General features: G+C 46.8%; 5 protein-coding genes, 1 long non-coding RNA gene and 1 other non-coding gene across 8 annotated transcripts; 3 read left to right on the forward strand and 4 right to left on the reverse strand.

The window, feature by feature from the left end:
* Nucleotides 1-193: 193 nt before the first annotated feature.
* On the reverse strand, nt 194-1,874 carry LOC100824560 (flavanone 3-dioxygenase 2). The gene is made up of 2 exons (XM_003580616.4): nt 1,277-1,874; nt 194-1,157 (listed from the first exon to the last, which is right to left on the reverse strand). The coding sequence occupies exons 1-2, from the start codon at nt 1,654-1,656 to the stop codon at nt 557-559; spliced, it is 981 nt and encodes a 326-aa protein (XP_003580664.1). The 5' UTR covers nt 1,657-1,874; the 3' UTR covers nt 194-556.
* TRNAE-UUC lies at nt 294-367 on the reverse strand. Its single transcript has one exon. It is a non-coding gene; the product is annotated as a tRNA-Glu (tRNA).
* Nucleotides 1,875-3,150: 1,276 nt separating the features above from the next.
* LOC100825171 (probable cyclic nucleotide-gated ion channel 5) lies at nt 3,151-9,075 on the forward strand. The gene is made up of 8 exons (XM_003580618.4): nt 3,151-3,351; nt 3,823-4,049; nt 4,428-5,013; nt 5,210-5,422; nt 5,920-6,221; nt 7,401-7,512; nt 7,593-7,829; nt 8,240-9,075. Exons 2-8 carry the CDS (start codon nt 4,021-4,023, stop codon nt 8,915-8,917), a joined length of 2,157 nt encoding a protein of 718 aa, XP_003580666.1. The 5' UTR covers nt 3,151-3,351; nt 3,823-4,020; the 3' UTR covers nt 8,918-9,075.
* Nucleotides 9,076-9,106: 31 nt separating this feature from the next.
* Nucleotides 9,107-13,469, forward strand: LOC100825476 (pentatricopeptide repeat-containing protein At1g80550, mitochondrial). Of its 2 annotated transcripts, none has more exons than XM_010242212.3 (2): nt 9,107-11,284; nt 13,012-13,469. In XM_010242212.3, the coding sequence occupies exon 1, from the start codon at nt 9,256-9,258 to the stop codon at nt 10,579-10,581; it is 1,326 nt and encodes a 441-aa protein (XP_010240514.1). In that variant the 5' UTR covers nt 9,107-9,255; the 3' UTR covers nt 10,582-11,284; nt 13,012-13,469. The 2 variants fall into 2 exon arrangements, with proteins under 2 accessions (XP_010240514.1, XP_003580667.1); XM_003580619.4 differs by having other exon boundaries at nt 13,043-13,469.
* A 1,260-nt stretch (nt 13,470-14,729) lies between these two features.
* LOC104585447 lies at nt 14,730-17,226 on the reverse strand. The gene is made up of 5 exons (XR_733257.2): nt 16,810-17,226; nt 15,963-16,177; nt 15,762-15,869; nt 15,593-15,636; nt 14,730-15,122 (listed from the first exon to the last, which is right to left on the reverse strand). It is a non-coding gene; the product is annotated as an uncharacterized LOC104585447 (long non-coding RNA).
* A 5,262-nt stretch (nt 17,227-22,488) lies between these two features.
* Nucleotides 22,489-24,655, forward strand: LOC104581444. Its single transcript, XM_014895749.2, has 4 exons — nt 22,489-22,722; nt 22,846-22,889; nt 23,014-23,107; nt 24,053-24,655. Exons 1-4 carry the CDS (start codon nt 22,656-22,658, stop codon nt 24,277-24,279), a joined length of 432 nt encoding a protein of 143 aa, XP_014751235.1. The 5' UTR covers nt 22,489-22,655; the 3' UTR covers nt 24,280-24,655.
* Nucleotides 24,656-26,018: 1,363 nt separating this feature from the next.
* Nucleotides 26,019-27,650, reverse strand: LOC100825784 (flavonoid O-methyltransferase-like protein Os11g0303600). The gene is made up of 2 exons (XM_003580620.4): nt 26,703-27,650; nt 26,019-26,604 (listed from the first exon to the last, which is right to left on the reverse strand). Exons 1-2 carry the CDS (start codon nt 27,540-27,542, stop codon nt 26,308-26,310), a joined length of 1,137 nt encoding a protein of 378 aa, XP_003580668.1. The 5' UTR covers nt 27,543-27,650; the 3' UTR covers nt 26,019-26,307.
* Nucleotides 27,651-27,738: the final 88 nt, after the last annotated feature.

Raw genomic sequence — 27,738 nt, forward strand, 5'->3', positions numbered from 1 at the left:
GATTCCTAATGCGGAAAGTTGGAAGATACTATGAGAGTTCCTGCTATGTGCCAATTGTAACAACACTAGAAATATAACCCTGATGAGAATACAAAGATAATGTTTTGATATGCTGATGAAACTGATAAAGGTTCTGCTTTCCTCGTTTAATAAAATGAGTGAACTAGGAAAAATAAAATAATAATGCAAACCATAATCCAATTTCCATGGTTTGAACCCAATTACCCAAATAAACTACTGTAGTAGTACTCCGTAGAATAAATAGGGCAAAAAAAGAGAGGCAAAACTCAATCTTCCATTGCCGGGATTTGAACCCGGGTCGTCTGGGTGAAAGCCAGATATCCTAACCGGACTAGACGACAATGGATTGGTGACTAAAAACATGTCAAACCTTACACAAACAGAACGACAGTGTCTCTTTATTCTGTAATTTGGTCTCCCTCTTCTCTGCTTAACAGCACAGGTCGAAGCGAGGTGAAATTCGACCGCGGAAAACGCAGACGAGACGTGCACACCACACGGAATCGAAGCCGGTTGGCTTTCACGAGCCACGGCGCTAGATCGCGTAATGGGTGATGTGGACGACATCCTCGGGCCTGGACGGCGGGTGCGTCTTGTTCCTCATCCGCAGCAGCTGGTACTCCCCGTACCGGAACCCCCTGTACCTCGGCGCCTGGCCAACGCCGGCCACAAACTCCGGCAGCGGCTCGACCCAGGCATCCCCGTGGACGGTGAGGAAGAAGGCGAGCGAGTGCCTGTGCGGCAACCCCGGCTTCCTCACCACCCGGTGCGTCGCGCTCCTGAACTTGCCGTTGCTCAGCACCTGCACCACGTCCCCCACGTTCACCACGATGCTGCCCTCCACGGGCTCCGCGAGGATCCATCCGCCATTGCTGTCGTCCCCGAGGACCTCGAGGCCCCCGACGTCGTCCTGCAGGACGAAGGTGGCGACGTTGCCGTCCTCGTGCGCGCTGAGCCCGTTGCTGTCCTCCGTGGAGCTCGACGGGAAGTAGCGCAGCGCCGCGAGGAAGTCGAAGCTCCGGTCCCCGTTGTAGCCGGCGAGGAAGCCCGTGGGGAGACCCATGCACTCGTTCAGGATCTCCTGGATCAGCAGCCCCAGCTCCGTCAGCTTCTCGTAGCACTCCTCCAGAGCCTCCCTGAACAAGAAGATGCGCATCGCACGAGTACTTCCGTTTCAGTTTCAGCATGGAATGATCACGGAGAAGTTAGCTCGATTTCTCGATTTCTCAAGTATAATTTGGGGGTAAGAGATGACCTGAACCCGGCTGGCTCGGCGGGGTACGCGTTGAGCCAGAGCCCCGGGTTGAAGACGAGCAGGTACTCGTTCTTGTCGGCGGAGTGCGCCGGCTGCCGCGCGTAGCCTACCGGGAGGGACGCGCTGGCGTCGGGGGAACGGGCCTTGGCCTTCTCGTCGTCCGGGATCGCGAAGAACGCCGCCGATAGCTCGAGCGCGCGCGCCATGAGCTCCCGCGGCACGCCGTGGTTGACCACGCGGAAGAACCCCGTGGCCAGGCACGCCTCCCGCACGTCCTCGGTCGCGCGTGCGCGGGCCACGCCGTTGCCGGACTCGGCGCTGTCACCCGCGGCGAAGAACGGGGCCAGGTCCACGATCGGGAGCGCGCCGCTGGCCGCCATGTGCACACGCTCTGTTTCTGCCTTATCTTCTTGATCAGGCGAGGCTCGTGATTAGGGTGCGAACTTATAAGGAATTGAGGAGTTGCTTAGTGATCATTGATTGGCCTCCACCGGTCGGTCGTACGTAGCACTCCAGACTCCATTCTCGTACAGACAAGACTCGAAGCTCTGTCTCTGTCCGGCGGGAGAGAAAAGAAACAGGGAGAAGTGACTGGTGAGTGGTGAGATCGGTGAGTCAGCGACTCGATCGGCGTCACAGACAACTTGGAAACATTTGATCGAATATTGGAGGAGCGAGCTGATGGGCCAAGCGAAGATGCCTTGCATGAAAACTTTGTCTCCACTCTCCAGTGGCGTCTCTTCTCAAGATCTAAACGATCTGTTTACGACTTCTTCTTTCGGGGGAAACCATTGTTTACGACTTCTGTCGGCAAACGATTGTTCACAGAGTTCAGACTTCCTCTGCAATGTCTGCATGGAACATGGAGCATGCCATGGGATTCCTGTAAAGTTTGACGAAGTTTATAAAAAGGCTCCACCACGATAGACATCTTTATAGTATACTTATTTGATAGTGTAGACATTAATAATTCCTCCGTCAAACAAAAGATGTCTCAAGTTTGTCAAAATTTGGATGTATCTAGACATGACTTAGTGTATAGATGCATTTAAATTTGGTCAAAGTTGAGACATACTTTGTTGAACAGAGGGAATATTTTTTTTTATAAATTTAGTGAAATTTCAAAAGGTTGGACTTAAAGTACTCGAACATCTTATCAAAAGAAACGAATAGAAGGAGTACTTCTATGAAACTACACACACACACACAAATGAAAGAGGGTTGCCCATGCCCGAGTCCAATTCTCTTCCTTATGCACCCCACTTCTTCCTCATCTGCATCGTCCCAAACGGCATTCATCGGTTGACCGCCGAGATTTTTTTCTAGGAAGATGACCACCTAGATAAAAAAAAATACCTACCAAATGGCAAGGCTGCCTCCCTAGTTGCATATGTTTACAATATAATAGTTGATATAATGGAGAAATGGGATCGAGATGCTTTTCCTTGGGTCATAGGGTGTTCATGTCAATTTATGCGGTAGCAAATTTTTCAACCATTGTCTAGCAAAAATTGGCTAAGGATTCTTTGGCCTTGAATGGCCAAAAAAATTGGTAAAAAGTGCAAAGAAAACGTGAGGTGAATGGACAAGGTTTCATAGAATATCATAATCTGAAAAACAAAAACATCTGCCATGACGAATTTAGACACAAACCAAATGCATCCACCATCCACGAAAGCCCATGGCTTCTGCGCAGCCCACCAACGGTGCTAGCCGGCCCATCAGTTCGAAGAATCGTCACCACGACATGGGCATCGGCCCATCGCTCTCCGCCGTCCTCCATGTCATTTTCGTCTCGGGCCAACCGCCGCCAACCCACACGGAATCCATCCGCGCCAGCGAGCGCTCTTGTCCGTCTCCCGAGTGTCGGACCCAACAGCCAGACCGGACCGGAGCAACCCAAGCCGAAGAAGCGGAAGAAGCCTCGTTGACTGCCTACCTTTCTCGCCTCGTCTTCCCCGAAGCCGTGCTGCTGCTCTTCCCCCTTTTCCCTGCTCCGCCCCGCCCCGCTCCGCTCGAGAGCTCGCCACCGGCTCCTCCCGTCCGCTCCCTCCCCCGCGCCCCGCGGCTCGCAGGTGATCCACCAACCAGACACAACCGTCTCCTCCCATCTCAACTGCTCCGTGTTTTTTATTTTCGATTGGGCTGCCGAGTTGAATTGGATGCTACGGTCGTTAAGTTCGATTTGATCGCCGCGCTCCGGGAGCCGTGATATGTGCTCCTTACCTGGGCGGCGCTTAGATCTGGATCATCCTGGGAGGGAGGAAGGCGATTGGATGGATTCGGTTACTTTCGTTTGTTTGCTAGCTAGGGAAATGAAGGTGTACTTTCCTCTGGCACGGTCCCTAATTTGAAGCTGTGAAGAGTCCTACTGAATTTCAGCGTTGAATCTCTTGCTTAATATACCAGTCTGCTTCAGTTTATCACACTTCCTAATTTGAGTGTTTCGATTTATTTATTTTTGGTTGCTGCTGCATTTGTACTATATATGATGCTTATCTGACAACTTCGTCTTATGCTTTCACCTGTATTGATTTGTTTGACAGGTCAAACAGATAGGATCATTTGGGGCAGGGACTGTGGTTGTTTGGGTGGTTCTTGACAGCATGAACTAAAGTGGAAATGAACTTAGATCCCCTAAATGATAATTTGATGGAATTCCTTGGAGCCGTGGACGAATTTTCCCCAGAATTACTCTTCCTCTGATGCAGTGGTGTATTTGATTGTGTCAGGAAGCTCTATACATGGACAGATACAGAGATAAGTTTAAGAGGTTGGTCATTTTACTTAAAGGGCACTTCTGTTATGCTCGAGCATCTGTATCAATGTTCTCCGGACACCATTCTATAGCTGTAGTCTTGGTCCTCTGCCTGTATATAATGGAAATCATGTATTGCTGAAACAAAACAGCTAATTATTAAACCTTTTGGTTTACCTGGAAGAATCGCCCCATGTTAGTTTCTAGGAGAATTAGGAAATGAAGTCAATCGTGTTTGTTTTTGTCTTGCATTTTCCTTCATGCGTTAGATGTTTTAGATGTTTTAACTTCTCACTGTTAACTGTGCATAACTGCATATACATATAATGTTACTTTTGTTTGACTGTAGGCTGTTGTGAGTATTTCTCATATATATCTCAATACTGTATGTAGGCTGGATGAGGCAAGCCCTAGGTCATCTGTGCCTTCTGAAGTGGGAGGGGGAAGCAGCCTGAGGTTCAGCATGCCTAGGTTTGGTTATGCCTCGTTTAACCCACTAAAATCTTTCATGTCAGGGATGAGAAAGGGTTCTGGAGGACTCAAATCACTTAGACAATCAATTACATCTGGTGCTCCAAAGACAGCTTTTGCGGAAGATCTTAAATCTTTTAACAAGAATATATTCGATCCCCAGGAAAAGTTTCTTCTGCGAATGAATAGATTTTTCTTCTCGTCGTGTATTCTTGCTGTTGCAGTGGATCCGTTATTCTTCTTCCTACCCATCATCAACAATAGAGTCAACAATTCAAATTGCATCGGTATAGATAAGAAATTGGCAGTGACATCAACAGTGCTACGGACTATTATTGATTCTGTCTATCTTATTCGTGTGTTTCTTCAATTCCGCACTGCTTATGTTGCTCCATCTTCTCGAGTGTTTGGAAGTGGCGAGCTTGTTATTGATCCAGTGCTAATTGCGATGCGGTACATGAAAAGTTACTTTATAATGGACTTCTTTGCATTGCTACCACTTCCACAGGTACTTCTCATTCTTGCCCTAAAACGACACAAATATAATTTACTGGCCCATTGTGTTTATCTGAATAAATATTACTTGCACAACCATACAGATAGCTTCCCAGCAAAACTTCCTGTCCATATCTTGAAATATGTTTACTTCTTAGTTCTAAGCATTTTTTTCCTGTTCCTTGAACTATCTTGTTGGTAATCAACAGATTGTTGTTTGGAGATATCTTCGCATTTCTGATGGTCCAGATGTACTGTCTACAAAAAATGCACTGGTTTGGGTTGTCTTGTGTCAATACATTCCAAGGTTGCTAAGGATATTCCCTGTGACCAAAGATCTGAAAAGGACAGCTGGTGTATTTATTGAAACTGCCTGGGCTGGTGCTGGTTACTATCTTCTCTGGTTTATGCTGGCTGGTCATGTAAGTGTTTGCCTATGCTATTTGTGCATACTGAGCTGTTAGCACCTTCATCTGGAGAGCATTATCATGGTTGTTTCCCTGTATTTTGCATTATGATGAGTGCCTGGAGTAGTAGCAGAGTCGATTTTTTGACATTCTTTACATTCCAGACAACTCTGTGAAATTTGCTATCTTTGTTAGATAAAATCTTGTTGGCTTCATACCTCCTGTTCAGCTGTTATATCATACAATCATACGGAGTATATGGCAATTTAAAGATCTCAGTAATTGAAGACTGCGCATAATATATTGTAGGCTTGCCAATCTGCCCATTAATTGATTACAAATAGTTGCATGATCTCCGTTTGTTAACTTTTGTGACATCCTTTTTTTTCACCTAGAATTATTGTCTATCGTCATAATAAACAAAACATTGTCCACATCACTCGTTAATTTTGTCTTGTAGTTTGTTGTAGATGACTTATGGTGTACATATTTTAATACACTGATTCTTGCAGAATGTTGGTACTCTGTGGTACTTCTTAACCATAGAGCGCGAAGATAGTTGCTGGCGTTTCAGCTGTCATCGAGAAAATGGATGCGATACCAGCTACTTGTATTGTAGTGAAAACCATGGTGTCAGTAATAGCTATAACAGTTGGAGTATTAGTTCCCAAGTATTTAATCAGTGCGATGGTACCAATGATGATTATTTCAACTTTGGTATCTATAAGCAAGCCTTGGTCTCTCAAATACTTGAACCAGGAAATATTATCTCTAAAATTTGTTATTGCTTCTGGTGGGGATTACAGAATCTAAGGTAATGGACACATAGTACCCTGGTCACTATTTTATAAGAAATCTCCATTTGTTTGGATAACTCTGAATTTAAACAGTCCTAAGTTCCTTTGTGGTCGAAGTGTGTGTAAAGTCCAGTTTTTGCCTTCTCAAGTGAACAAATTTAGTTAGATCTGCGTGATGGCCACTCCAAATAAAACTTATTATGTAGGAACCGGGAAGCAATAAGGGGAGCTTAAACCCCCATAAAGGAACTTCTTACCTTTCCTAACTCGTGGATTTGATGTGCAATGCATAGTATGAAGTGGCATAAATATAACCTATGTGGCACCGATACTGATACCTGTATCAGTATCGGTCGGATACGGATACGGGGTTACACTAGTTTTCCAAAATGCAGATACACGGATACATTTGAGTACTTTAAAAAATAAAATAATAATTCAATACAAACATGAGACTGTGAGATGATCAAATGAAGTTCAAGTTCAGCATACAAGCACAATATTGCAAAGTAGCAAACAGATCTACTTAACTACTTATGGTTCCTTGTCAGGGTTCAGAAAACCAAAGGGAAGTAGGCGGAGCTAAAGTAACACATGGAAAGAATTGGTTCTACCTTGTATGCTTCCTTAACAGGAATCTAATATTATTAGTCATGAAAGATGAAGATGACTCAAGATTAAGTCTCAACAAAAAAAAATGACAGGCCGGGATAGAGCCAGAAACCAGCCAGTTCACAACTCCCTGGCTTAGATCACAAAGTTTAGCTAAAGCTATTTTGTGAACCCTTATCCCCATTAGGAATTGGGTCCTTCTTGGATGTCAAAATGTGCATTCTATTTGTTGTAGGTTTATATGAGCTGGGTACTCCATCCAATTGCAAATATACGTGTCCTATTGAAACCATGTTAGTCAAACATTATAAAGATTGATGAACCTTCAATAAATGTATAGCAATGTTTCTACATTGGCATCATGATTTTTTTTACTATATCTTTAATGAAATTTACTTCCTTGATAAAATATTTTGCGATCTCTTGCAAAATATTATGATAGAAATAGCAGTCATAGTGGTAGCTTGAAGATCATTTCAGTCTCCATAATGACTAATGTTACCACTAGAGATAGAGAGTATATAACATGTCCATTTGTGGTTCATTATCTATGATTAACTTCCATGAGCCATCCCATTTAACAGTACCCTTGGTCAAGGGTTTACAACAAGCACATATCCTGGAGAGGTGTTATTCTCTATTGCAATATGCATCCTTGGACTGATCCTTTTTGCGCTCCTCATTGGTAACATGCAGGTAGAGTGATATTGTACCGTGAACTTTCTCTGTTGAGCCTTCTTTTCTTTGCTTGATTATTTCTAAGTTTTTCCTCTCAGACCTACCTTCAATCAGTTGCTATACGCCTTGAAGAGATGAGAGTTAAGAAGCGTGACGCTGAGCAGTGGATGCATCACCGTGCACTGCCCCCACAAATCAGAGAACGGGTAAGGCGGTATGAACGGTATAGGTGGTTGGAGACCAGAGGAGTAGATGAAGAAAATTTGGTTCAGACCCTTCCCAAAGACCTTAGGAGGGACATCAAACGCCATCTCTGTTTGGGTTTAGTGAAAAGGGTATGTTACCTCTGGTCAAATAACTTTAACAGCTCGTTTGGCACCCATCATTTGGGCATAGAATTGTAGAATTCATTTTGAATTCAAAAAATAACTTGTTTGGTTGGCACGGAATTAGCCACAGGAATTCAATTTCAAATTTCATGGAATCACACTATAACTAGCCTCAATTCCTCTCTAAAAGCCATTATTTCTCTAGAATTGTCTCTCACTTTTCAATTCCATGTGGTAGACAAACATGATTTTTTAACCCGGAATTCAAATTCAACCAAATGAAATCCTATCAAAAATTGGATTTCATTTCATTTTGATCAAATGAAATGAATTCTTGGTTGCCTAACGAGCTGTAAGCTTCTTTCTGTGAATTAGAATGACTGGTGACGTCTTTCTGTTTTTTTTGCTGACTGCAGGTTCCTTTGTTTGAGAATATGGATGAAAGATTGCTTGATGCAATATGCGAGCGATTAAGACCTGCACTCTACACTGAAAACGAATACATTTTGAGGGAAGGTGATCCAGTGGACGAGATGCAATTTATTCTCCATGGCTGCTTGGAGAGTGTGACCACCGATGGGGGCCGAAGTGGATTCTTCAACAAGGTCCAGCTAAAGGAGGGTGATTTCTGTGGCGATGAGTTGCTCACTTGGGCACTGGATCCCAAGTCTGCTGCTAATTTCCCAGCTTCTTCCAGGACTGTGAAAGCTCTTTCTGAGGTCGAGGCATTCGCCCTGTGTGCTGAGGAGCTGAAATTTGTGGCCAGTCAGTTCAGGAGGCTGCACAGCAGGCAGGTTCAGCACACATTCCGGTTCTACTCCCAGCAATGGAGGACTTGGGGAGCCTGCTTCATCCAAGCAGCTTGGCGCCGCTACTGCAAGCGGAAGATGGCTGAGCAGCGCCGCAGGGAGGAAGAGGCTGCGAACCGCCAGAGCAGCAGCGGCGGCCCTAGCCTTGGAGCAACCATCTATGCGTCTCGCTTCGCAGCCAACGCGCTCCGGGGAGTCCACAGGCTTCGGAGCAAGACTGTTCCTGCCATTGTGAGGTTGCCAAAGCCTCCTGAACCAGATTTTGGTATCGATGACGCTGACTAACAAAACAATCATCACACTTTAAAATGCCTGTACTTGACTACTTGAGCAGTTAACAGAAGGTGCCTGTAGATTGTGTACAAAATTCAAAGACGGATGCAGAACATTACGCTTGTAAAAGTTCACTATAGAAGATGCAAATGTATAATGCTTTTTTGCCATGCTTTGCCTGACATATTTCCGTGGTGCGAATCAAACTAGCGAAGTTTTCCGGGGGAAAATGTGCTCCCGGGTATAGAGGCAAGTTGTTATTACTCCGTATTCAGGACTCGGGGAGAGAGGAGAGGTTTGCTGGCATCATCAGGATCCACTCTACTCTTCTCAGCTTCTCTGCTTCCGGGATGCTCTCCCTATTGCGCCGCCGCCTCCTCGCCCTGCCCTTCTCCACGCTGCAATCGCCCGCACCCGCGGCCACCCCCGCTCCGTCTTCTTCTCTCGACGCGGCGGCGGTGCTGGAGACGCTCTCGCTCTACACAAACGACTGGCGCCGGGCGCTCGACTTCTTCCACTGGTCCGCCTCCCCCGCCGGCGCCAACCTGCCGCCGACCGCGGCCACCCTCTCCCGCGCCATCGACATCCTCGGCAAGCACTTCGAGTTCCCGCTCGCCACCTCCCTGCTCCTCTCCCACCACGACCCCTCGGACCCCGCCTTCCTCCGCCCCGCACTCCGCGCCCTCCTCAACCGCCTCGCCGCCGCCAACCTCGTCGACGACGCTGTCCGCGTGTTCGAATCCACCGCCGGCTCCATCGGCCTGCGGGACGAGGCCTCCTTCCACCTCCTCATCGATGCGCTCTGCGACCACCGCCGCGTCGATGAGGCCCACCACCTGTGCTTCGGCAAGGCCCCGCCGCCGTTCCCGCCGGGGACCAAGACCCACAACCTGCTCCTCCGTGGATGGGCCAAGACGCGCGCCTGGACGCGTCTCCGGCAGCACTGGTTCGACATGGACAATCGAGGCGTCGCCAAGGATCTCCATTCCTACTCCATCTACATGGATGCGCTTGCCAAATCAGGGAAGCCCTGGAAGGCCGTCAAGGTGTTCAAGGAGATGAAACAGAAACGACTTCCGGTGGATATTGTTGCGTACAACACTGCGATCCACGCGATTGGGCTGGCGCAAGGCGTCGATTTCTCTGTTCGGTTGTATAGGCAGATGGTTGATGCTGGTTGCAAGCCGAATACTGCCACTTTTAATACGATTGTCAAGCTATTGTGCAAGGAAGGGAGGTTCAGGGAAGGTTATGCGTTTGTACAGCAGATGCACAAGGCCGGGTGTGAGCCCAATGTGCTCACCTACCATTGCTTCTTCCAGTATTTGAGCCGCCCGCAGGAGGTCCTTGTACTGTTTGAGAAAATGCTCGAGAGGGGTTGTCGGCCAAGGATGGACACGTATGTCATGCTCATAAAGAGGTTTGGGCGTTGGGGTTTTCTTCGTCCAGTGTTCTTTGTGTGGAAGACAATGGAAGAACAAGGGCTCAGCCCGGATGCATTTGCGTACAACACACTTATTGATGCATTGCTGGAAAAGGGAATGGTGGATTTGGCTAGGAAGTATGACGAGGAGATGCTTGCAAAGGGGCTGTCACCCAAGCCAAGGAAAGAGCTAGGGACTCAGTTGCCAGGAGCAGAGTCTGACAGTGATAATGCGATGAGTGGTGTGTTTTGATGCTGAGAATTAGCCAGGAAAAATGGTATCAGCGTGTTCGTCTGTCCACTGGTTATCATGGGACCACTGGGAGTGATTCACAATGAAGTGGTGATGTCCATGTTTCCCTTTCCCAGAGAAAGTAGGCTTCATGTTCATGGAGATCTATTTTGAGACCTTGGATTTTATATTGAAGTAAAGATCAAAAGCATTATTACATTTCATGTCAATTATCAAGCAGCTGCTCCCTGAGAAAACAATTGCAAGTGGAGGTGCTTGGCTCAGATGTTTTGCTCACAGTTTGCTTTAATTTGTGTTCCTGGAAAGCCCTGTTGCTCAAGTTGACGAATGACAACTAAATGGCTGGGAGCTGAGTTGGACTGTTAGCCTGATTCAACCTTTGATACAATGATGAATGGCTTATTCACAGGAAGTTTGATATTACAGGTTTAGCGGATTTCCTTTGCTCCTCAGAGATTGTGGCATCATTCTGACTGCCCTGGGATGATGATGAATCAATGTCTTGAAGGGGTTTTAATCATACAGTCATTATACATTTGAAGAGAAATGATACAGTGATACTGGTCGTTCTTAAACTTTGTGTGGCTTCCCTATGGAAACTATGAAAGGATATGCGACATCTCATGGCATGCCGGCATCTCGGAAGTCGGAATAGCAGCATGCCATGCATAGAGGATTTATGAGCTGTTCATACAAATTGTAGGTAAATGTACTGAACACTTCTTGTATTGCAGTGAAGTTTCTGTTCCTCTCCATCTTGACTCTGTCAATGACTTTGTACTGGCCATTGACAACTATTTACAAATTGACTTCACCCAGCTTGAGTTATGTCCTTGTATACGGCTTCTGAAACCTTTTTCCTCTAGTTAAGCTTGCACATTTTCTTTTATTATACTTATATTCCAGCCTTCCAGGCGTATAATGTAAGCATAGCTGCGATTTATTGTTAGAGCAAGCTGGGAAATCATTGCCTCTTAATTTTAAACATAAAACATGTACTATTGGAAAAAACATCTTTTAGCTTTTAAAGTTCCAAGTCTCAACAGACCGTAAGCAACCAAATCATGTGTGCTAATCTGTGTTGCCTGCGGGAATGACCTAATCATAATCTTAGAAGTATTTCTCAATCCAGTGTGATCTTCTGTTTACTCATATTTCAATATCGATTGGGTTGCAAAATCATTTTCTCTGGCCTCTGAATTTACTTGTATAAAGTCTAAAAAGAATGTGTTGTATCCAGTTCTCAAGGTTAATGCTACTCCCTCCGATCCATATTAATTTTCTCAAATTTGCTCAAATATGAATGTACTTATACCTAAAAAGCGTCTAGATACATGTAATATTTTGACAACTAATATGGATCGGAGGGAGTATCTGTTTCCTGTCTAGTTTAGACTTTAGGCTGTTTAGCGAATAAAACACCACGTTGCTCTCCCCTTGAACTTGACAAATTGGTTAGGTAAGAACCAAAGATGATCAAAATATTTGGACATGTATGTTTACGCTCAAACAGGTTTGAAATTTCAAAATCGGTGATGATCACTTCTAACTGTCACAACTCACAACCTGAGGGTATTTCTTGCCTCAATTTAGTTAGGTGAAATTGATCCCGAGGGGATCCTGGTACAACTGGTTGCCTGCTTCAAATTTCCTCAGCATGGGCAACTGTTCTGGTAAAAGCACGTATCAATATATTGTAAACAGGCTATCCAACAGTTCAATACTGAACATTAGATGTTTCATTAACTGACTAACATGATAAAAAGACAGTGTCATTAAATTTTGAAGCAGGAGTCCTCATGGGCACATATAGACTAGCATTTGCTTAACATGTTTGCCGTTCGTCTCCCTTGGTTATTTCGGTACCTTGTGCAATCTGACCTGTAGGTGGTACGACTTACTGTTTCTAGTATAAAAGTTTATTGATCCACATGTATGAGTGTTTCTAGTCTCAAAATCTATCGAACCACATTTATGAATGTTTCTAGTCTAAAAAATTATCTAACGTATTGTTCCTAGTCTAAACCAGACTATAAGAGTAGGATTGTCTGTGTAACCTCGGTGTAAATTTCACACTGATTACACATGCACCACTGATTCTTTGTTCGATTTGATGTGGATTGTGTAAACTGTTGGTCACCTTGAATTAATTCTATCTTGATCTCTAGTATTTCACCAAAAGCTATACTGCAGATATTTTTTAAGAATAAAAGATTGATGAACACTTTACATCCGAGTGTAACAATGAAACAGTAAATTCCATCATTGTTGGAGTTCTGGGGATGGCCTGAGAGTCATATGCTTACGTAAAGATATATGTGGAGTGGCATTATTTTGAGATGTTTAGATGGTGACGAACATTGCTGTCACCTTCCAAAATCAGGCAAATTATCAGTTGAATCAGGTTGTATATATTCTTATCTTATCCAGCATTCCTTATATAATCTCGAGTGACTATCAGATGCGGGGAACAGAAAGAAACTACAGGCGCTTGGACGAAGGACGTCTACTGATCTACTGATGACCTTGCAAGGAAGATAACGTAGTACCATAAACCCGGTGCTGGACTGACAGAAGATGATGGGGGTACAGGAGTAGCATCCTGCGAGATAAAATATGCACGGAGGAATCAGTGAAGATTCTGGAGTAATGACTCTGCAGCCCTTTTGAAGACAAGAATATTTGATGTTTTATTGCTTTACCATCTGCCTAGTTCCTTTTTTTTAGACCTCTGTCTAGTACTACTCTAGTTCCTTTTTTGGGCGTGTAAACATCAACATGCACTGTCTTTAGTTACCTCTGGTTTCTGTAGCTACTCTCATGCCCCGTTTGGAACAAAGGTTTTTCATAGGAATTTCACATGAAAGGAATTCTGCAGGAAATTTTCCTATGATGCCATTTGGATTGTAGGATTGCTACTTAGAATTCCTATAGGAATGCTTCATTTCCTTCATGTTTTGGAGGATTCAAAACATTTACTCTGAACTCATGTTTTCATTTCCTTTGAGAACTCCAATGCAATATGTGTCTTTATCTCTTCTCTTCTCTTCTCTCTCATGGAAAAAACTTTCCTGTACAATTCATGTGTTTGAGATTCCTGTGGGAATCCACGGAACATGACATCCAATTCCTGCGATTTTCCTATTTCTCTGTTTTCCGTATCCTGTTTTGATCGAAAGCCAGATTGATCCGTTATTCCCATGTGATCCTCAATGCGCAGCACATGATCAGGTTGGAACTGTGGCGTCGATTTTGTCATGATCCGCAGAGTACTAGACTATCGACCACGTGACTCGATCCAGGCGGGCGTGTCAACATTTGTTGGCCGATTCATGCACCTCCGTCCGTACATGCTGCTTATCCATGCGAGCGGGACCAAGCCGATTCGCTATGTTAGTTAGCAGTAACTCCGTTCGAAATCTTACATGTATATAGACATTTTTTAGCAATAGATACATTATTTTTTGACAAATTTGAAACAAAAATTATGCAACTGAGAGAGCATTACTGTGCTGCTACTTTATTTAGTCGACAGCCTTACCAGAAAATGCATGACTGTTCCTGCTGTCTCTCCCCTGACTACTTTATTTAGTTAGAAGAACGCACGCCTTGCTTCCAATACGCCGCACACTCTGGGCCGGGCGCAACGCACGGTATCTGCAGAGAAGCGGCCTACGTATACGGTTATACGCCGGCAGCCACCCAGACCCACGCTGTCTACTTGTCTCGTTGCTACGATCCTGGCCGACCGGGCAGCACGACATTCCGGCGAGACGACATGGGCGGGCCTAGCATCGATCGATATGCACGTACCGACGTATACTACGTCACGGAGTATATTGGAAGGCATTGTAAATTGCCTAAAATTTTTCTGAAAGTGCCTTAAAATATATTTTAAGGCTGATAAAAAAGTGTTAGAACTAATGGTGAAGGGAAAGAACTTTTGAGGCACTTTTTAAAACATGCCTTCAAAATCAGGATTTAAGGCAATTTAAAGAAAGCCGTGAATTTAAATTTGAGGCACTTTTGAATAATGCTGCCAAATTAATTTTCACGCATATCATAATATTGCCTCAGTTAATTCTAAGGCCCTTCTGAAAAAGTGCCACCAAATAAATTTGCAAGCAAAATGCAAAATTGCCTCAAAATTCAAAGTGAGGCTCATTTGAAAAAGGCCTCAACAATCATTCATGTACGGCACTTTCATGCATGGACGTATTTTTATGCGCTATTTATATTTCACACACTTTTAAACAGGCACAAATGCCTTCTAATTTAATACTACTATTTGATTGCACTATTTAGCAATACCAAGTTTATACAATCCAACCGAAGGAAAGCATTCAGTTCAACACAAGTATTGTTCTAAACAAGTATTCACTTCGGGACAATGTCCGTGGCTTCACTCGTGGTTGTATTGGAAACTCTCTTCTTCTTCCTTCTCTTCTCTATAGTAGTTTGTGATTGAAGCCATCGGCAACGATTCCAGGTTGTGAATTTGCAATGTTTATAGCCACCTTCCCTAGGTAGTTAACAGGCTCCTATATGACATTGCAACATACCAGCTTAGTTCAGTTCAGTTAAATATCACATCATAAGTATAGATGCTACAGTACTAACAAGGATCATTTCTTTTGGCTGGGTGCAATAATTTGAAACACATAACAAATAAAATTATGTACATGTAAAGACTTGTCTAGAGACTAAGATCTTTTCTAATCTGTAACTAAAGACCATGCAGAGGAATGTGACTCCTTGAAAAATGATCTATTGGTCGGGTGTAATAGATCATTTCTTTTCATGCTATTAGTAGTAGCAAACGTCAATTCCTTGCAGGTCTCGAATGCAGTCTCTTAACATTTCTACCAAACAGACATGCCGGGCTCAGGACTTGCATATGTAGCAATCCTTTGTATGAGTACATGCTTGAGGGTGATCTAACATCACAGGTTCCAAACACAAGAGATATATGATATCAAATAAGTACCTTACTGTAGAAAGATACACTTACCTGATGTTTGCATAGTGCGTATGTATGTTCCTTCCGTCAAGCACCTAATACAATTACCATGTGGAAAAATTGTGTTAGCAAAAGGAAAATAATTGCATTGGGCGTTGTATAGTATCGTGTAAGAATTTGGCTTATGCGATATCTACAGATGCAATAAAGCACATTTTACCTCATTGCCCATCTTCTCCAATGCTACAACTGCTTCATTTTCTGAAGAGAACCTGACGGAGACCCGTATCCTTTGGATCTCCCCGTCACAGCATACATATTACTTTCCCTATCAGACACATCAATGAGTAAGAGAGCAATCCCTAATCAACACAAATCATAGATCAAACACCAAACAGAGTCAAAGAATATATATTAGTACCTTCTGTCTTTGGATATGCCAGCCATCTCATGATGTTAGTTGAAAACCAGCTAGCTATTTGCTGTAAAATAGTTGCAAGCAAAATACAGAAGAGCTCAGAGGCCAGAGCTCTATTTGTCTTGAAGAAACGAAATTATTAGATGCAGGAATCTGCTCCCTCGTGCGGTGAATCCTGACAATAGCATTAAGAATTTGCATCCAAGTTACCTGCAAACCTGCACCATGGAAGTTGAATTTCAGGAAAGGAGCCACCACAAGTAGAACAAGTGTACAATTGCGGACAAAAAAAAGGTAGCCTGATTTCCACGACCATTCACGAAAGATAGAATAGAATATATTTTACTAAACATTTAAAACTAAAAGAGCATGTATTTAAGGATATCACAGACGTCCTGCAGAAGTGGGGCACTCTCTGCAGATAGCACACAAGCTTTCATCAACCAAGAAACAACATCGGACATTTGTGCAGTAGAGAAGCTGCAGCGCACATCCCTGCAGAGGGTGATAATAAAATGCGGCGCGTTGCTCAGAAGTGAGAAGCAGATTGAGGTGACCACCTGCAGGGCGTTGCTCCTGAACTCGTCATCCCTGAGGACCTAGCACGCACATAAGTGAGAACTAAAGGGAACTAGATGGATTTGCTATTTGACTCCGTAGTGCAGGCTTCATAAATATAACTAGCCGATATCCAAGGTGTATCTAGAAAATCACTTAGGCAATCTAACAAACACCTGGGGTGCAATCACAACGCAAAGTACACAGTGTTGCGAATACAGCATCACACACAAGCAAATCACACGATTCGGAGAGATAGGAAGCGGTTAGAGATCGCGGACGAAGCTCTCACCATTGGGATTTCCAGTGAGGGGTTAGGTTGGCGACGAAAAGCCCACGAATCCAATCCAGCAATGGTGCTTGCCTGCGAGGGGTCCCAAGGCCACTGGTGGGACACCGCAACAACGAGAGGACGTGGCTGAGAGAACACACGGCCAGCGGAAGCGATCCCGATGTCGGTGGAGGTTGGCTCTTGGCTGGCCTCGCCGCCGAGGAGCAACACGACTCCGTCTCCGTCGAGGCAGGCGACGCGCGGGGTGGCGGGAGCAGGAGGCACACGCGCGGTGGAGGGCAGGTGGCGCTCGATGGCAAGGGACGGTAGGCGGCGTGCGGGGTGGCGGAGGTGGAGGCACGCGTGGTGGAGGGAGCGGGGAGCGGCGTGAGCTCTCGCGAGCCAAACCTGTTCTGACGACCGATTCTGGTGGGAGGAGGAGGATAGGACTCAGAAGGGTGTAAGTAGAAAGAGGAACCTGGTGGGAGGGTGATTCTGTACGAAAAATATAACACGAGGGCCCTTTTGCAAAATGTATGGATATTTGAAGGCATTTTTATCAAATTGCCTTTATGAAAATCAGTGTGGACAATTTGCCCTACAAGTTTAGATAGGGGCTTTTCTTATCATGCCTTTGATGCTTAAAACTTTTGAGGCATTTTTTTCATTATGCCTTTGATACTGAAAGTTTTTGAGGCAATTTTTCTAATAAGCCTTTAGTGTTAAAAATTTCGAGGCATTTTTATAAAATAGCCTTCGTGGCCTTTTTCTTTGGAGGTATTTTATGAAATTGCCTCCTATGATGAATAATTGAGGCAAATTTAAAAAATGCGTTAACCAAAGTTCCTCCGAACATGCACTGTGACGTAGTGGTATGCCGCGCCCGGCAGCTAGCGTTCGACGGATCAGCCCCAGGCCAGTGGTAATAGCGGCCGCGGGGCGTACGCGATTGATTAATATTGGCCGGCCCGGCCGGTCGGTCGGGGGACGGGGACCGTACGTAAGGCATTCATCGTGGAGGCAAGGCAGTAATGGCGACCACGCCGCAGGCTTGGGAGGACATATGTCGTGGACAGACCGAGACGTGCCCCGCAGGTCGCGACCACTGCACCGGAGGAGCCAACGATCGAGCGGTCCTGCGCTTGTCCGTCGGTAGAGCGAGCGAAGCGATCACGTCGTCGTCGTCGTCGCTGGTCGCTCATCCGCGCGCGCAGGGGGAAATGGAATTATGGAAAGCATGTCCAGTTGCTAGTTTCTCATCGGCGTAGGCGTACGTTTCAAACGAACGGAGAAGATCCAATTACTCTCCCTGATCCCTCCTTGGGCAGGGCGGCCGGGCCAGGCACGATGAAATTAAAGTCCGCGCGCGTCGACACCGAAGGGTGTCCGGCACGTACGGCCCTACGCCCTTCTTCCCGAGTCCCCGACACGCCGTAACCCCACGCACTTCTCTGGGCGGTTGGCGGGGCAACAGTCCCGCGTGGTGGCGACGCTTCCTCCCGATCCGTCGTCTCCTTCGCGGCAGATGCATGGTTGGCGTACAGCTAGCCGCCGGCCGGCCGGCCGGCCGGACCCGGTCGATCAGTAGCCATCAATCTATACATCGCCGTGGGCACGGCATATATGGTGTGCGGCCGTCGACAGGAGCAGCAGCTTCTGGCGATCCTCGTAGAACGTACGCTCGATCGATCAATCGACATCCCCCGTGTTACGTTGTAATCCACGATCCTCGAATCGTCGTAAACAGCCGTGCTCTCGGTTTGGATTTTGGTCTGACTTGTTGGCGCCAGCGGATCGATCGACAAGGATCGTGTGGGACGACGGTGACGTGTTATTCGTACCCGTGCCGGAGAGCACGACGACACCTGGGGTCTCCTCGTGTTGGCGTCGGGCGACGGGTCGAGGGCGGGCTAACCGCTTGATCGAATCCACGGCTAATTATTTTGGCTCCAAACGTTCACGCGAGCGTGTCACGTTTTGTCAAACCTGTGGTGTGGGCAAAAGATGGGGACCCTTTTGATCCATCACGATCGTGCAGATTGACTTCTCGCCTAAAAGCATGGCTGAGTTGTTCTACAAAAAATTGGTCCAGTTTCCAGCTGCCTAATTCGAATCCGTGACAAGTATTTAGAGCTCAAGTAAGACTCTCAAGGTAAATTAACCTGACTGTTCAAAATTTCAAACCATTTTCGTCTAAAAAAAAGACTCTGGTTTTGCAGTATGACCGACCGCTTGTCAGTAGCAGCACGAAAAGGCGCCAACCTTTCACGCTAATTATTTGAATCTCTTTGCATGCCCGCTAGCTGTGTACGTCCTCTAGACCTGATCTCGCTGTTTTGGCTTTACACGAGATGATGAGACGATGCGAGAAGAATGTTTCATTGTTTGAAGGGATGTGAGAGGAATGTTACAGTAACACTAGTTATCCGGGATGGAGTTGGATGATTGGAAGTGCTATAGTGCACCGTGGAGGAATCTGCCCCGGGCGCGAGGGAGTACTGTACGTCTCAGGCAGCTCATCACGCTGGATCGCACCTACTCTTTTCCTCCGTTACTCTTTTCCTCCGTTTCTAAATACTGCTTGTCGTATTTTAGTGCAAATTCAAGAAGGACGTCCGATCCAGGACGCATCAAAAAGCGCGGGCGCCCGAGCGGCGCGGCGTCGTATCAATCGTATGTGTCCCGGCGCCTTGAGCCAAGTGGCACAGTGCCAACGACCCGTAAAAAGCGAAGACGCTTTTTCCTCCGCGCCGGCCGTGTGGCACTATCGCCCGGGTGATTCTCGATCGCCATGCATGGAGTTGAAGCAAACTGTGCCGGTCGGCCGACCTCGAAGACGTGCTAACATCGATTTGTAGTAACTCTCTCTCCAAAGAGGACATATTGAAGAAGGCTGTGTACGCACACGGTAGGCGCAAATATGCAATACTACGTGGGATGGGAAGAAGGCATTTCTTTTGACTGCACGCGTGTCTCCGATCTTTTTACGCATACGGTTGCATGACTGTAATAACAAAATTACATGGTTGATGCATCTATATAGTCAGCTGATTCAGATCAGGTGACGGCATGCATATTGCTAGCTATAGTAGCTGCTCCTTCATCTCAGTCTAGTCACACGGTCGGGCAGACGCGGCCACCGTGCATGTACGTACGCACGCGCCGCGTGCGTGCTAGCTTCTGTGCTTTGAACAACAGCATCTGGTCAAAGCTCATGGCGCCGTGGAGATCGATCTCTGTGGCCCGCCGCGCCCCCTGGTACAGGAGCTTTGATGAGCCTATGAATGATACGCCCTATATACATGGCCAAGTTCCAACGGACGTCCCCAAACTCCCACGCACACACCTGGCCATCTGCGTGCATTCACCTGACCTAGCTAGCCTGGTGGCCTACCCTACCTCTCCCCAATTATCTGGGCATCGATCAGTACAGTCTTCTGGTAAACTGATCCTGGATAGAGCACAGTTTACCATGTCCTAATTAAATCAACACCAACGTTTAGTTAACGTAAAGTACTTAATTAAGCATAGCACTTATCAGTGTACTGAGTACCGACACTAAGGGGGACACAGGGTCGTCCTAGAGCTTGTCCGTGCCGAAAGCTTGCCGCGGCTAGCACAAACAGGGAAGGTAGACCGTACAAGGCTTGTACAGTTCAGGACCAACATGGAGTACATGTATATATGCATATTATTCTCCTTGCTGTGAATTTGACCTCGAAAGAATATCGTGTGAGATGTGGTGTCCACTGTGTCCAGCCACAGGACAGGATCTAGCTGCTAGCTTTGGTGCACACAATATTCTACTAGCGCGATCTTTTCATGCAGTAGCATGCATGCAAGGACTGGACAGGGCCAGGCTTTGTTTGTTAGTTTAATTAAAGAGATCTATAGTTTAAATTCGGTACTGTACGTACGTATGTAGCCGTAGTGGAAAAAAAATCCTTGCATGCTGATCTTGCATTCTTGCATGCCCGAGAGACAGGGCGTGGTGCATTGCCGACGGGTAACCACAGATCAGGTGCATGTAGGCATGTTCGCTGTACCGACGGCATTGACTCCGTTGGAACTCGGGGACTTTGGGGTTCTTGTGAACATTCGTTCGAATATATATTAACCTACTCCTTCCGTCCGTCTCAATTTTGATTAAATTTGAATGCATGCATACGTTAAGTCATGTCTACATACATCCAAATTTTGACAAACTCGAGACATCATTTGTTGGACGGAAGGAGTATGTTAATTACGTACATTCGCTCACATTAATTTTTTTCTTCAAGTTCTTCGAGTACGGTACCGTACCACAAGATCCATGATCATGTGTTGTTACTCACTCTGATCCAGATCCGGGGAGTAATTAATTGGAACACATTTTTACACCATATAATATATACAACCAAGGTCGTCAATATATCAACCTCTTTATTCGCCTCATGCATTAATTCTCATGCCTCTTTGATTAAATATCATGCCTCTTTATTCGCAGGCAATGGCGAAGCTGGATTACCAAATCATTGGGTTCATTGCCTTTATTTATAGTGCAAATTTTCAGACTAAGTTAATGAAGGATTTGCTTAATTCATTGGGTTCATTTGAACCCAATGGTTATACAGCAGCTCCGCCGCTATTCACAGGATTCTCAAATGGCAAGAATATATAGGAAAAAAATGAAGGCTCGAGGTAACATGCCATCTTGATTACTACATGATTCGAATGATATTAATTTGATTATGCACAAAAAAGAAGTAGGATTATTATTTTCAAAAAGGTAGGAGTGGACGGAAAACTTCCTATGAAATCTAACGTACATGATTCAAACGGTCCACATAGGAAAAAAAAATTCATATACAGGAATTAGAATCCTCCAAAGTTCTTTTGAAAAAACTTTGAACCAAAAGGGCCTTAGATATTGATGGAGAATAAATTCATGAGCAAGCTAGCTCTCATGTAGGTTCCTCCATCTTTCTCTCTGTTACCATGCAATTGACCAGCAACCAATGGCTAGCCGGTGATGTTGCCAAATGTTGGCAAGTTTTGGACATGCATGCTTGCCGAAGCATTGCCAAATATAGTTTGGATATATTTCAGGAGTTAATATGCTTGGTCAAGCGGCCATCCGTGAGACAGTTAATATGTTTGTGACATTAGCTCACTTCTAGGTTCCTCCATCTATGTTACTTGCCACATTAGCTCCCTTGCTTTCACAGCTGGGATGTCACCATCTTTTCTGAAGAGAAAAGCCAAAAGTTCAAAGATAATTAAGCAAAGCACTGGTGAAGTACTAGCACTTTGACTGCTTCTGAATCCAATTATTAATAGATGATAAACCAATCAAACTTGCAAGAAGTAGGGACCATGCATGCTGCCAAGTTCAGCAGTTACAGGGGAGTTTATAACACTTACAGGGGCTATAATTCCGTATAAATTATACTCCGTAACTGGTTCTGGTCAGGACAAGCAGAAGGGTAAATTAAACAGGTACCAAGTTTTGGGGAACACCCATCCTTAAAAAGTGACAGCCCAACCAAGCACAAGATACAGAGGTGGATTAAAGAACTTTCACCAAGGCACCAAAACTAGCATTGCTAATTGTTTTTTTAAGCTCACCTTAATTGGGGAGTTTGACATGCCAGTAGACCGTGTGGGCAGGCAGTGGATCTGGAGGAGACCACTGCCTGTCTATTGTCTATAAATAGAAGCTCCTGAGGGCCATTTGTTCTTAGGCCTTGCTTCCATTCGATCTCCTTCTGCTCTGTTTTCCCCCATATATATATATATACCACGGCATTAGCAGCTCCCATCAATACCAGTACTGTTTCACTCAGGATTCCAAACTCCTTCAAACGAGCAGTACTCAAAGCACACAGATGAGGACTTCCTCCATGGTCATGGCCTCTCTCCTCCTCTTTCTGCTTCTGGCTACAAGAGCACATGGTATGCTTAGCTTAATCCCATGGCTAACTATTGGCTGTTTCATCTAGCTAGCTCCTGCATTCCTATGTAAGCATGTTTCTTTTTGAGGTGCTCACTGAAAACTCCTTTTGTTATGAAATGCAGGGATTAGGATGGACAGGCAGCTACATGACGCACTCAGCAGCAAGGTCAGTAACACGAGCTCGAGCGACCATTCATGCATCCAGCCAGTTTCTTCCTTGCTGCAACTGAAACAGAGTATATGCAAATTTTGCTCATTGAATTGCTTTAATTTCCCTGTGTGTCCAGCAGGAGCCGGCCGGCGATTCGAAGGCCGCCGCGCAGCCATCCGAACTCGCCGCCCATTCGGCCAGCAAGCACTGCGCGTCCGATGGGCGCTGCTCAGGTACAGCAACGGAGCAGATTCCTCCTCCTACTGCTGCTGCTGTTGCTGCAAAGGATACAGACCACCAAGTGGTGGTCAGTGCGTACGCGCGGCCCGTGCCGAGGTTCCACGAAGATTACTACGGGGCCGGTGGCCACGAACCTAATCACCACTAAGCACAGCTAGCTGCATTTCTTCTCTCTCTTTTTCCGAAGGGAACTACGGAGCTGCATGCATTTGTTTTTACCTTCGTTTTCTTCTTCTCCTCCCTTGCAGGGCTAGATGTAGCTGCAGTACCAGCAGCTTACTGATCTTAATTAAATCTTTAATTATCTTAGTAGTGGCGGTTAATAGTTCTTCTCTCTTGACGCTGCATCTCGGTTGGGACTCTGGAGTTCGGATGATGTAAAGGGAGAAGAAGCATTACACTTGCGCCACCAGCTCGCTATGATTAAATTAGTACTGCTAGTACTAGTGCTCCCCTTGATTAAGACGAGCCAGTTTTCACCTACTGTACCACTCTTCCCTGCTGCATGCATGGTTGTTTTTCTCTGATGTGGAGTGTGGAACAACTGTGGATGCTCATGCATCGATATTCGTGCGTGGACCATAGGTCCATAGTTCCATTCTGGCCTGGTCAGCATGAAACGGTAGCACTAGTGCCGATGTCACATGTCAGGACACAGCCAAAAAAGGTAAAATACTCCAGCCAGTCAGCACTCCAGTCGCCGACTCGCCGGGGTAGTAGAAAAATAAAAAAAGCACGTATCGGGCCTTGTACAGACGGCTGTAAATCGTTAGCTAGTCCCGTATAGTAACAAGCTCAAAGCACATCCGGTTGCAGCTTTCGCAGCGCGCAGTACAGTACAATTTTATTACAGTAGTATACAGTTTCCTCAGCCAGCTTTAATCCAACATCAGCTCTCTGATCTCTCATTGTCATTTTGCAACCTTTGGTGCGTGCAGATGCAGGAAAGGCGAAAAAGGCAGCGGCGCCGGCGCACGCTGCGAAGCATCATCAGCCCATCCCGGGCGGCGGCAAGCGGGAGGAGGAGGAGGAGGAAGCGGCGCCGTCGTCGCGCGTGCTGCCGCGGCAGGAGAATAATGCGGCGGCGACGACGTACCCGGACATCCTCGACATCGCGGGCATGGACTACACGCCGGCCAACAGAAAGCCTCCCATCCACAACTGATCATAAATAAAAAAGGCGCGATATATGGAGTAGATTAGTAAGTACTACTGCGCCAGGACTAGAATAGTGCATTGCGTGCAGCAATGTGACGGGGCGGTCGACAGCGTTTGCAGGAAGTACGCTGCGCCTTTTGTGAAGACCGACTCGAGACGGACGGAGCGCGCCGCGGCAGTGTAACATGCATGCATGCATGTGTAACGTGCAACATCGCCCTGTTGACCAACTTGATCTCCGTCCATTAATTTTTGACGATTTGCCCCAATTGATGCTCCATCGGTCTGAGAATGTGACTATATATGCATGGTCGATCGGTGTAAGCGTGTGAATTAATTAATGTAATATCGTCGTCGATGAAATTATACAGTTATTATGTGCCGATGCATCATGCCTGTGACCACGCCGAAGAGATACTACATGCATGTGTTCCCTCGCAATAGAAAACTTGACAGACTAATGGAATGCTATGTTCCCCGTTAACGAGATCGATCGAGCTAGCTGGTCGTCTGAACTAATCTAAGATATGCCGGTGCATGCACGGCTTTTGCCTGCGTCGTGCCTTCACTAATTAGGGCGTTCCGGCCGGGCCGGAGGTTAAAGCTGTCGCAGGCCGGTAGATCTGGCCGCGCATGGCCCGGCCGTACGCGCGTATATACGAACTGGGCTTGCAATGCAATCTTGGCATGGCGCTTGGCGCCCCGCCAACCGCTTGATCGATCATGGCCGAACCTTGCATGCATGTATATAGACGTTGCTTTCGCGCGCGCCGGGCCGTCGCTTTCCGGCGAGGCGGGGTGGCGCGCGGCCGGACCGGATCGACCAGGAAGCAGCGTGAGGTGCATGCACATGGGCGTGTTGCCTGCCGTGCTGGCTGCTGCACGGAGCCTTACACTACACCCGCCCGCCCAGATGGCGATGTGGCCGGGGGCTACGACTTGTTGGCGCCGGCCGGCCGGGGGACACTGCATGCAACATACACCAGGCCGGCCGTGCATGCATGCATGCATGACTGTAGCAGTAGAGAGATGTGCGTCTGCATCGACACGCCGTGCGTAGCTCGATCGGACGATGTACGGGTATGATGCTTGTCAGAATGTCAAACATGTCATGCATGCAAGTCAGCGAATGGGCCGCCCGGCGTGTGTACAAGTAAAACGCGGCACAGAGCACGTATGAACTGCTAGTCTGTTACCACTGTAAAGCTTCAGACTTGTCATCTGTTCTTCACTTGTTTTGCTCGTCTCGCGACGCTGCTGTGCAGGGAGTAGTTATGCCTTCAATTCTCAACCGATATATGTCGTCGCACGCAAATGCGTTGGGATGTGTACTGAGTACTGTTCTACAGTAGTACCGGCCGGCCGGATCGAATGCATGCACACACAGACCGGAATTGCGATCTATCCAGTTCTCTGACGGGACCTTTATGTTTAGTATTTTCCGTGCTTGCGTTTTTGCATGACTACACCCGCCCTGCATGCTGACAACCACCTGATCGAGGACTTTTGATGCTTGCCTGCGTGCCATCCTGATAGGAAAAGCACAGAAAAATAGCTGCATGTCACATGGAACAAGACGGAATATTATACTTCCTCCGTCTAAAAGTCTCGAGTTCGTCAAAAGTTGGATGTATCTAGACATGATTTAATGTATAAAACTATAGATGCATTCAAATTTAGTTAAAACCGAGACATCTTTTTGTTGGACGGGAAAAAATATATTTTTGGTGCATCCATCCACCCTGATCATGTACGACCGAACCGAGAAATGCAAGCCAAGAAGGAATTACAAGTGAAGAGTAAAAACGTGAACATGACACGGTACACACATAAAAGCACGCTGGGTGCTTTGATACTTCTTCAAATGGACGTCTTACAGATCTGCATAACACCAAATGGAGCACCTTTTTCGATATTTGAACACGTCCATTTGAGCCTCTGCACATTCAGACAATTCACGATGATGATCCCATCATTTGCTGATTTGCGCCAAACCACACAGCACAGCAATCCTCCATTTCTGGGCCGGCCTGTTTCACGGGTAGGCCTCAAAAACACCACGCGCGCCCAGTTTCTTCACAACAGTATAGTCACTGAACCCTGCTTCCACGAAGATCTCGCGCCAGTCATTTTCGTCCCGCTGCCGGCCTTTGGTCATCACCATCATGGCCACATCCATCAGGAGCTCGGCTTCCAGCGTCGGCCCTGAAGAAGACCCAACCACTATGTCGATAACGATCACCTTCCCTCCGGCCTCTCTCGAAGGAACGGCCTTCTTGCACTGGAACAGGATCTTCACACAGTCCTCGTCACTCCAATGGTGCAGCACAAGCTATACATAAGCAGAAAAACCAATTTAATTAGTAATCTTGCAGTAAATTGATTGAAACATACTATATCTGTGGCATGTTGAAGCTAGACTTGTAGTACCTTGAGCATGACGGCTTGAGCGGGTGGGACGAACTTGAACATGTCACCTGCCACGTAGTTAACGAGCCCACCATCAGCAGCAGTAGCAGAGACATTGTTGATCACCCGGGGAAGGTCAAGCACGGTGCATTTGATCCGCGGGAAGGCCTCGACGACTGCTCTGGCCGCGGTGCCGTCGCCGCCGCAGCAGTCGGTGAGCGACTCGAGCCCCGCAAACACGCTGCCGCCGCACTCCCTCAGCACGGCGGCGAAGCCAGAGTTGTCGTGCGCCGCCCGGCCTTCGTTGAACATTACGTCGTTCTCAGGGTCTAGCTCCGCGAAGCTCTCGTGGAAGAGGGTCGCGCCATGGACGTTCTCGAACGGCGACGCGCCCGTGGCCGTGGTGTCCTCCTTGAACCAGTCGGCGAGCCCCATGGCGGCCTCGACGCAGTGCCTCGAGGACGCGGCGAGCACCACGGAGGTCTGGCTTGGATGGCCTTCTATAACGCCGCCGTCCAGGAGGAGGTAGGATATTGGCGTCAGGCGGTAGATGATGATCCCTTCTTGTTTCTGGCTGGTGTTGTCGGTGGTGGCGAAGACGCCGGACATGGACAGGAGGCGCATGATGCGGCGGAGGAAAGGCAGCTTGGCGGGCGGAAGGGACAGCGCGGTGACAAGGTCGGGCAACGATGCCGCGCCGCCCAGGGTGTGGATGGCGGTCGGGATGCCGAGCTTGACGGCGCACTGGAACGCCATGGATGTGAGGTAGTAGAGGCTGTGGCGCCAAAGGTCGGCTTGCGCTTGCAACAGCTCGGCCTCCGTGGGAACTGTCAATTGCTTCTGAGCCTGATGGGCCGCCATTAGGATTATTGCACTCCCTCGATCGACCACTGTCCTTCTCAGCTGTGAGGTGTGCTTTATGGTGCTCTGATCCGATCAAATTAAGTGTACGGATCAAGTACTATTGGCCGGGAGCAGATATATAGTGACTCCATCGCGTGGGGGGCGAGGTGAACTGTGAACATGGCCATGGCATGGCTTGATCACTATCACGCGT

This window comes from Brachypodium distachyon, chromosome 5 (genome assembly GCF_000005505.3).
Source record: "Brachypodium distachyon strain Bd21 chromosome 5, Brachypodium_distachyon_v3.0, whole genome shotgun sequence".
Lineage (NCBI taxonomy): Eukaryota > Viridiplantae > Streptophyta > Magnoliopsida > Poales > Poaceae > Brachypodium > Brachypodium distachyon.

What these genes read in the sequence shown, in the direction of transcription:
- LOC104581444 (XM_014895749.2), top strand. Translation starts at nt 22,656, where the DNA reads ATGAGGACTTCCTCCATGGTCATGGCCTCTCTCCTCCTCTTTCTGCTT. An exon ending in TCTGGCTACAAGAGCACATG is followed by an intron (nt 22,723 to 22,845) that starts GTATGCTTAGCT and finishes TATGAAATGCAG; the next exon opens with GGATTAGGATGGACAGGCAG. An exon ending in ATGACGCACTCAGCAGCAAG is followed by an intron (nt 22,890 to 23,013) that starts GTCAGTAACACG and finishes TGTGTCCAGCAG; the next exon opens with GAGCCGGCCGGCGATTCGAA.
- LOC100824560 (XM_003580616.4), bottom strand. Translation starts at nt 1,656, where the DNA reads ATGGCGGCCAGCGGCGCGCTCCCGATCGTGGACCTGGCCCCGTTCTTC. An exon ending in GCCGAGCCAGCCGGGTTCAG is followed by an intron (nt 1,158 to 1,276) that starts GTCATCTCTTAC and finishes CTTCTTGTTCAG; the next exon opens with GGAGGCTCTGGAGGAGTGCT.
- LOC100825476 (XM_010242212.3), top strand. Translation starts at nt 9,256, where the DNA reads ATGCTCTCCCTATTGCGCCGCCGCCTCCTCGCCCTGCCCTTCTCCACG.
- LOC100825784 (XM_003580620.4), bottom strand. Translation starts at nt 27,542, where the DNA reads ATGGCGGCCCATCAGGCTCAGAAGCAATTGACAGTTCCCACGGAGGCC. An exon ending in CTCAAGCCGTCATGCTCAAG is followed by an intron (nt 26,605 to 26,702) that starts GTACTACAAGTC and finishes GCTTATGTATAG; the next exon opens with CTTGTGCTGCACCATTGGAG.
- LOC100825171 (XM_003580618.4), top strand. Translation starts at nt 4,021, where the DNA reads ATGGACAGATACAGAGATAAGTTTAAGAG. An exon ending in TACAGAGATAAGTTTAAGAG is followed by an intron (nt 4,050 to 4,427) that starts GTTGGTCATTTT and finishes TACTGTATGTAG; the next exon opens with GCTGGATGAGGCAAGCCCTA. An exon ending in CATTGCTACCACTTCCACAG is followed by an intron (nt 5,014 to 5,209) that starts GTACTTCTCATT and finishes GGTAATCAACAG; the next exon opens with ATTGTTGTTTGGAGATATCT.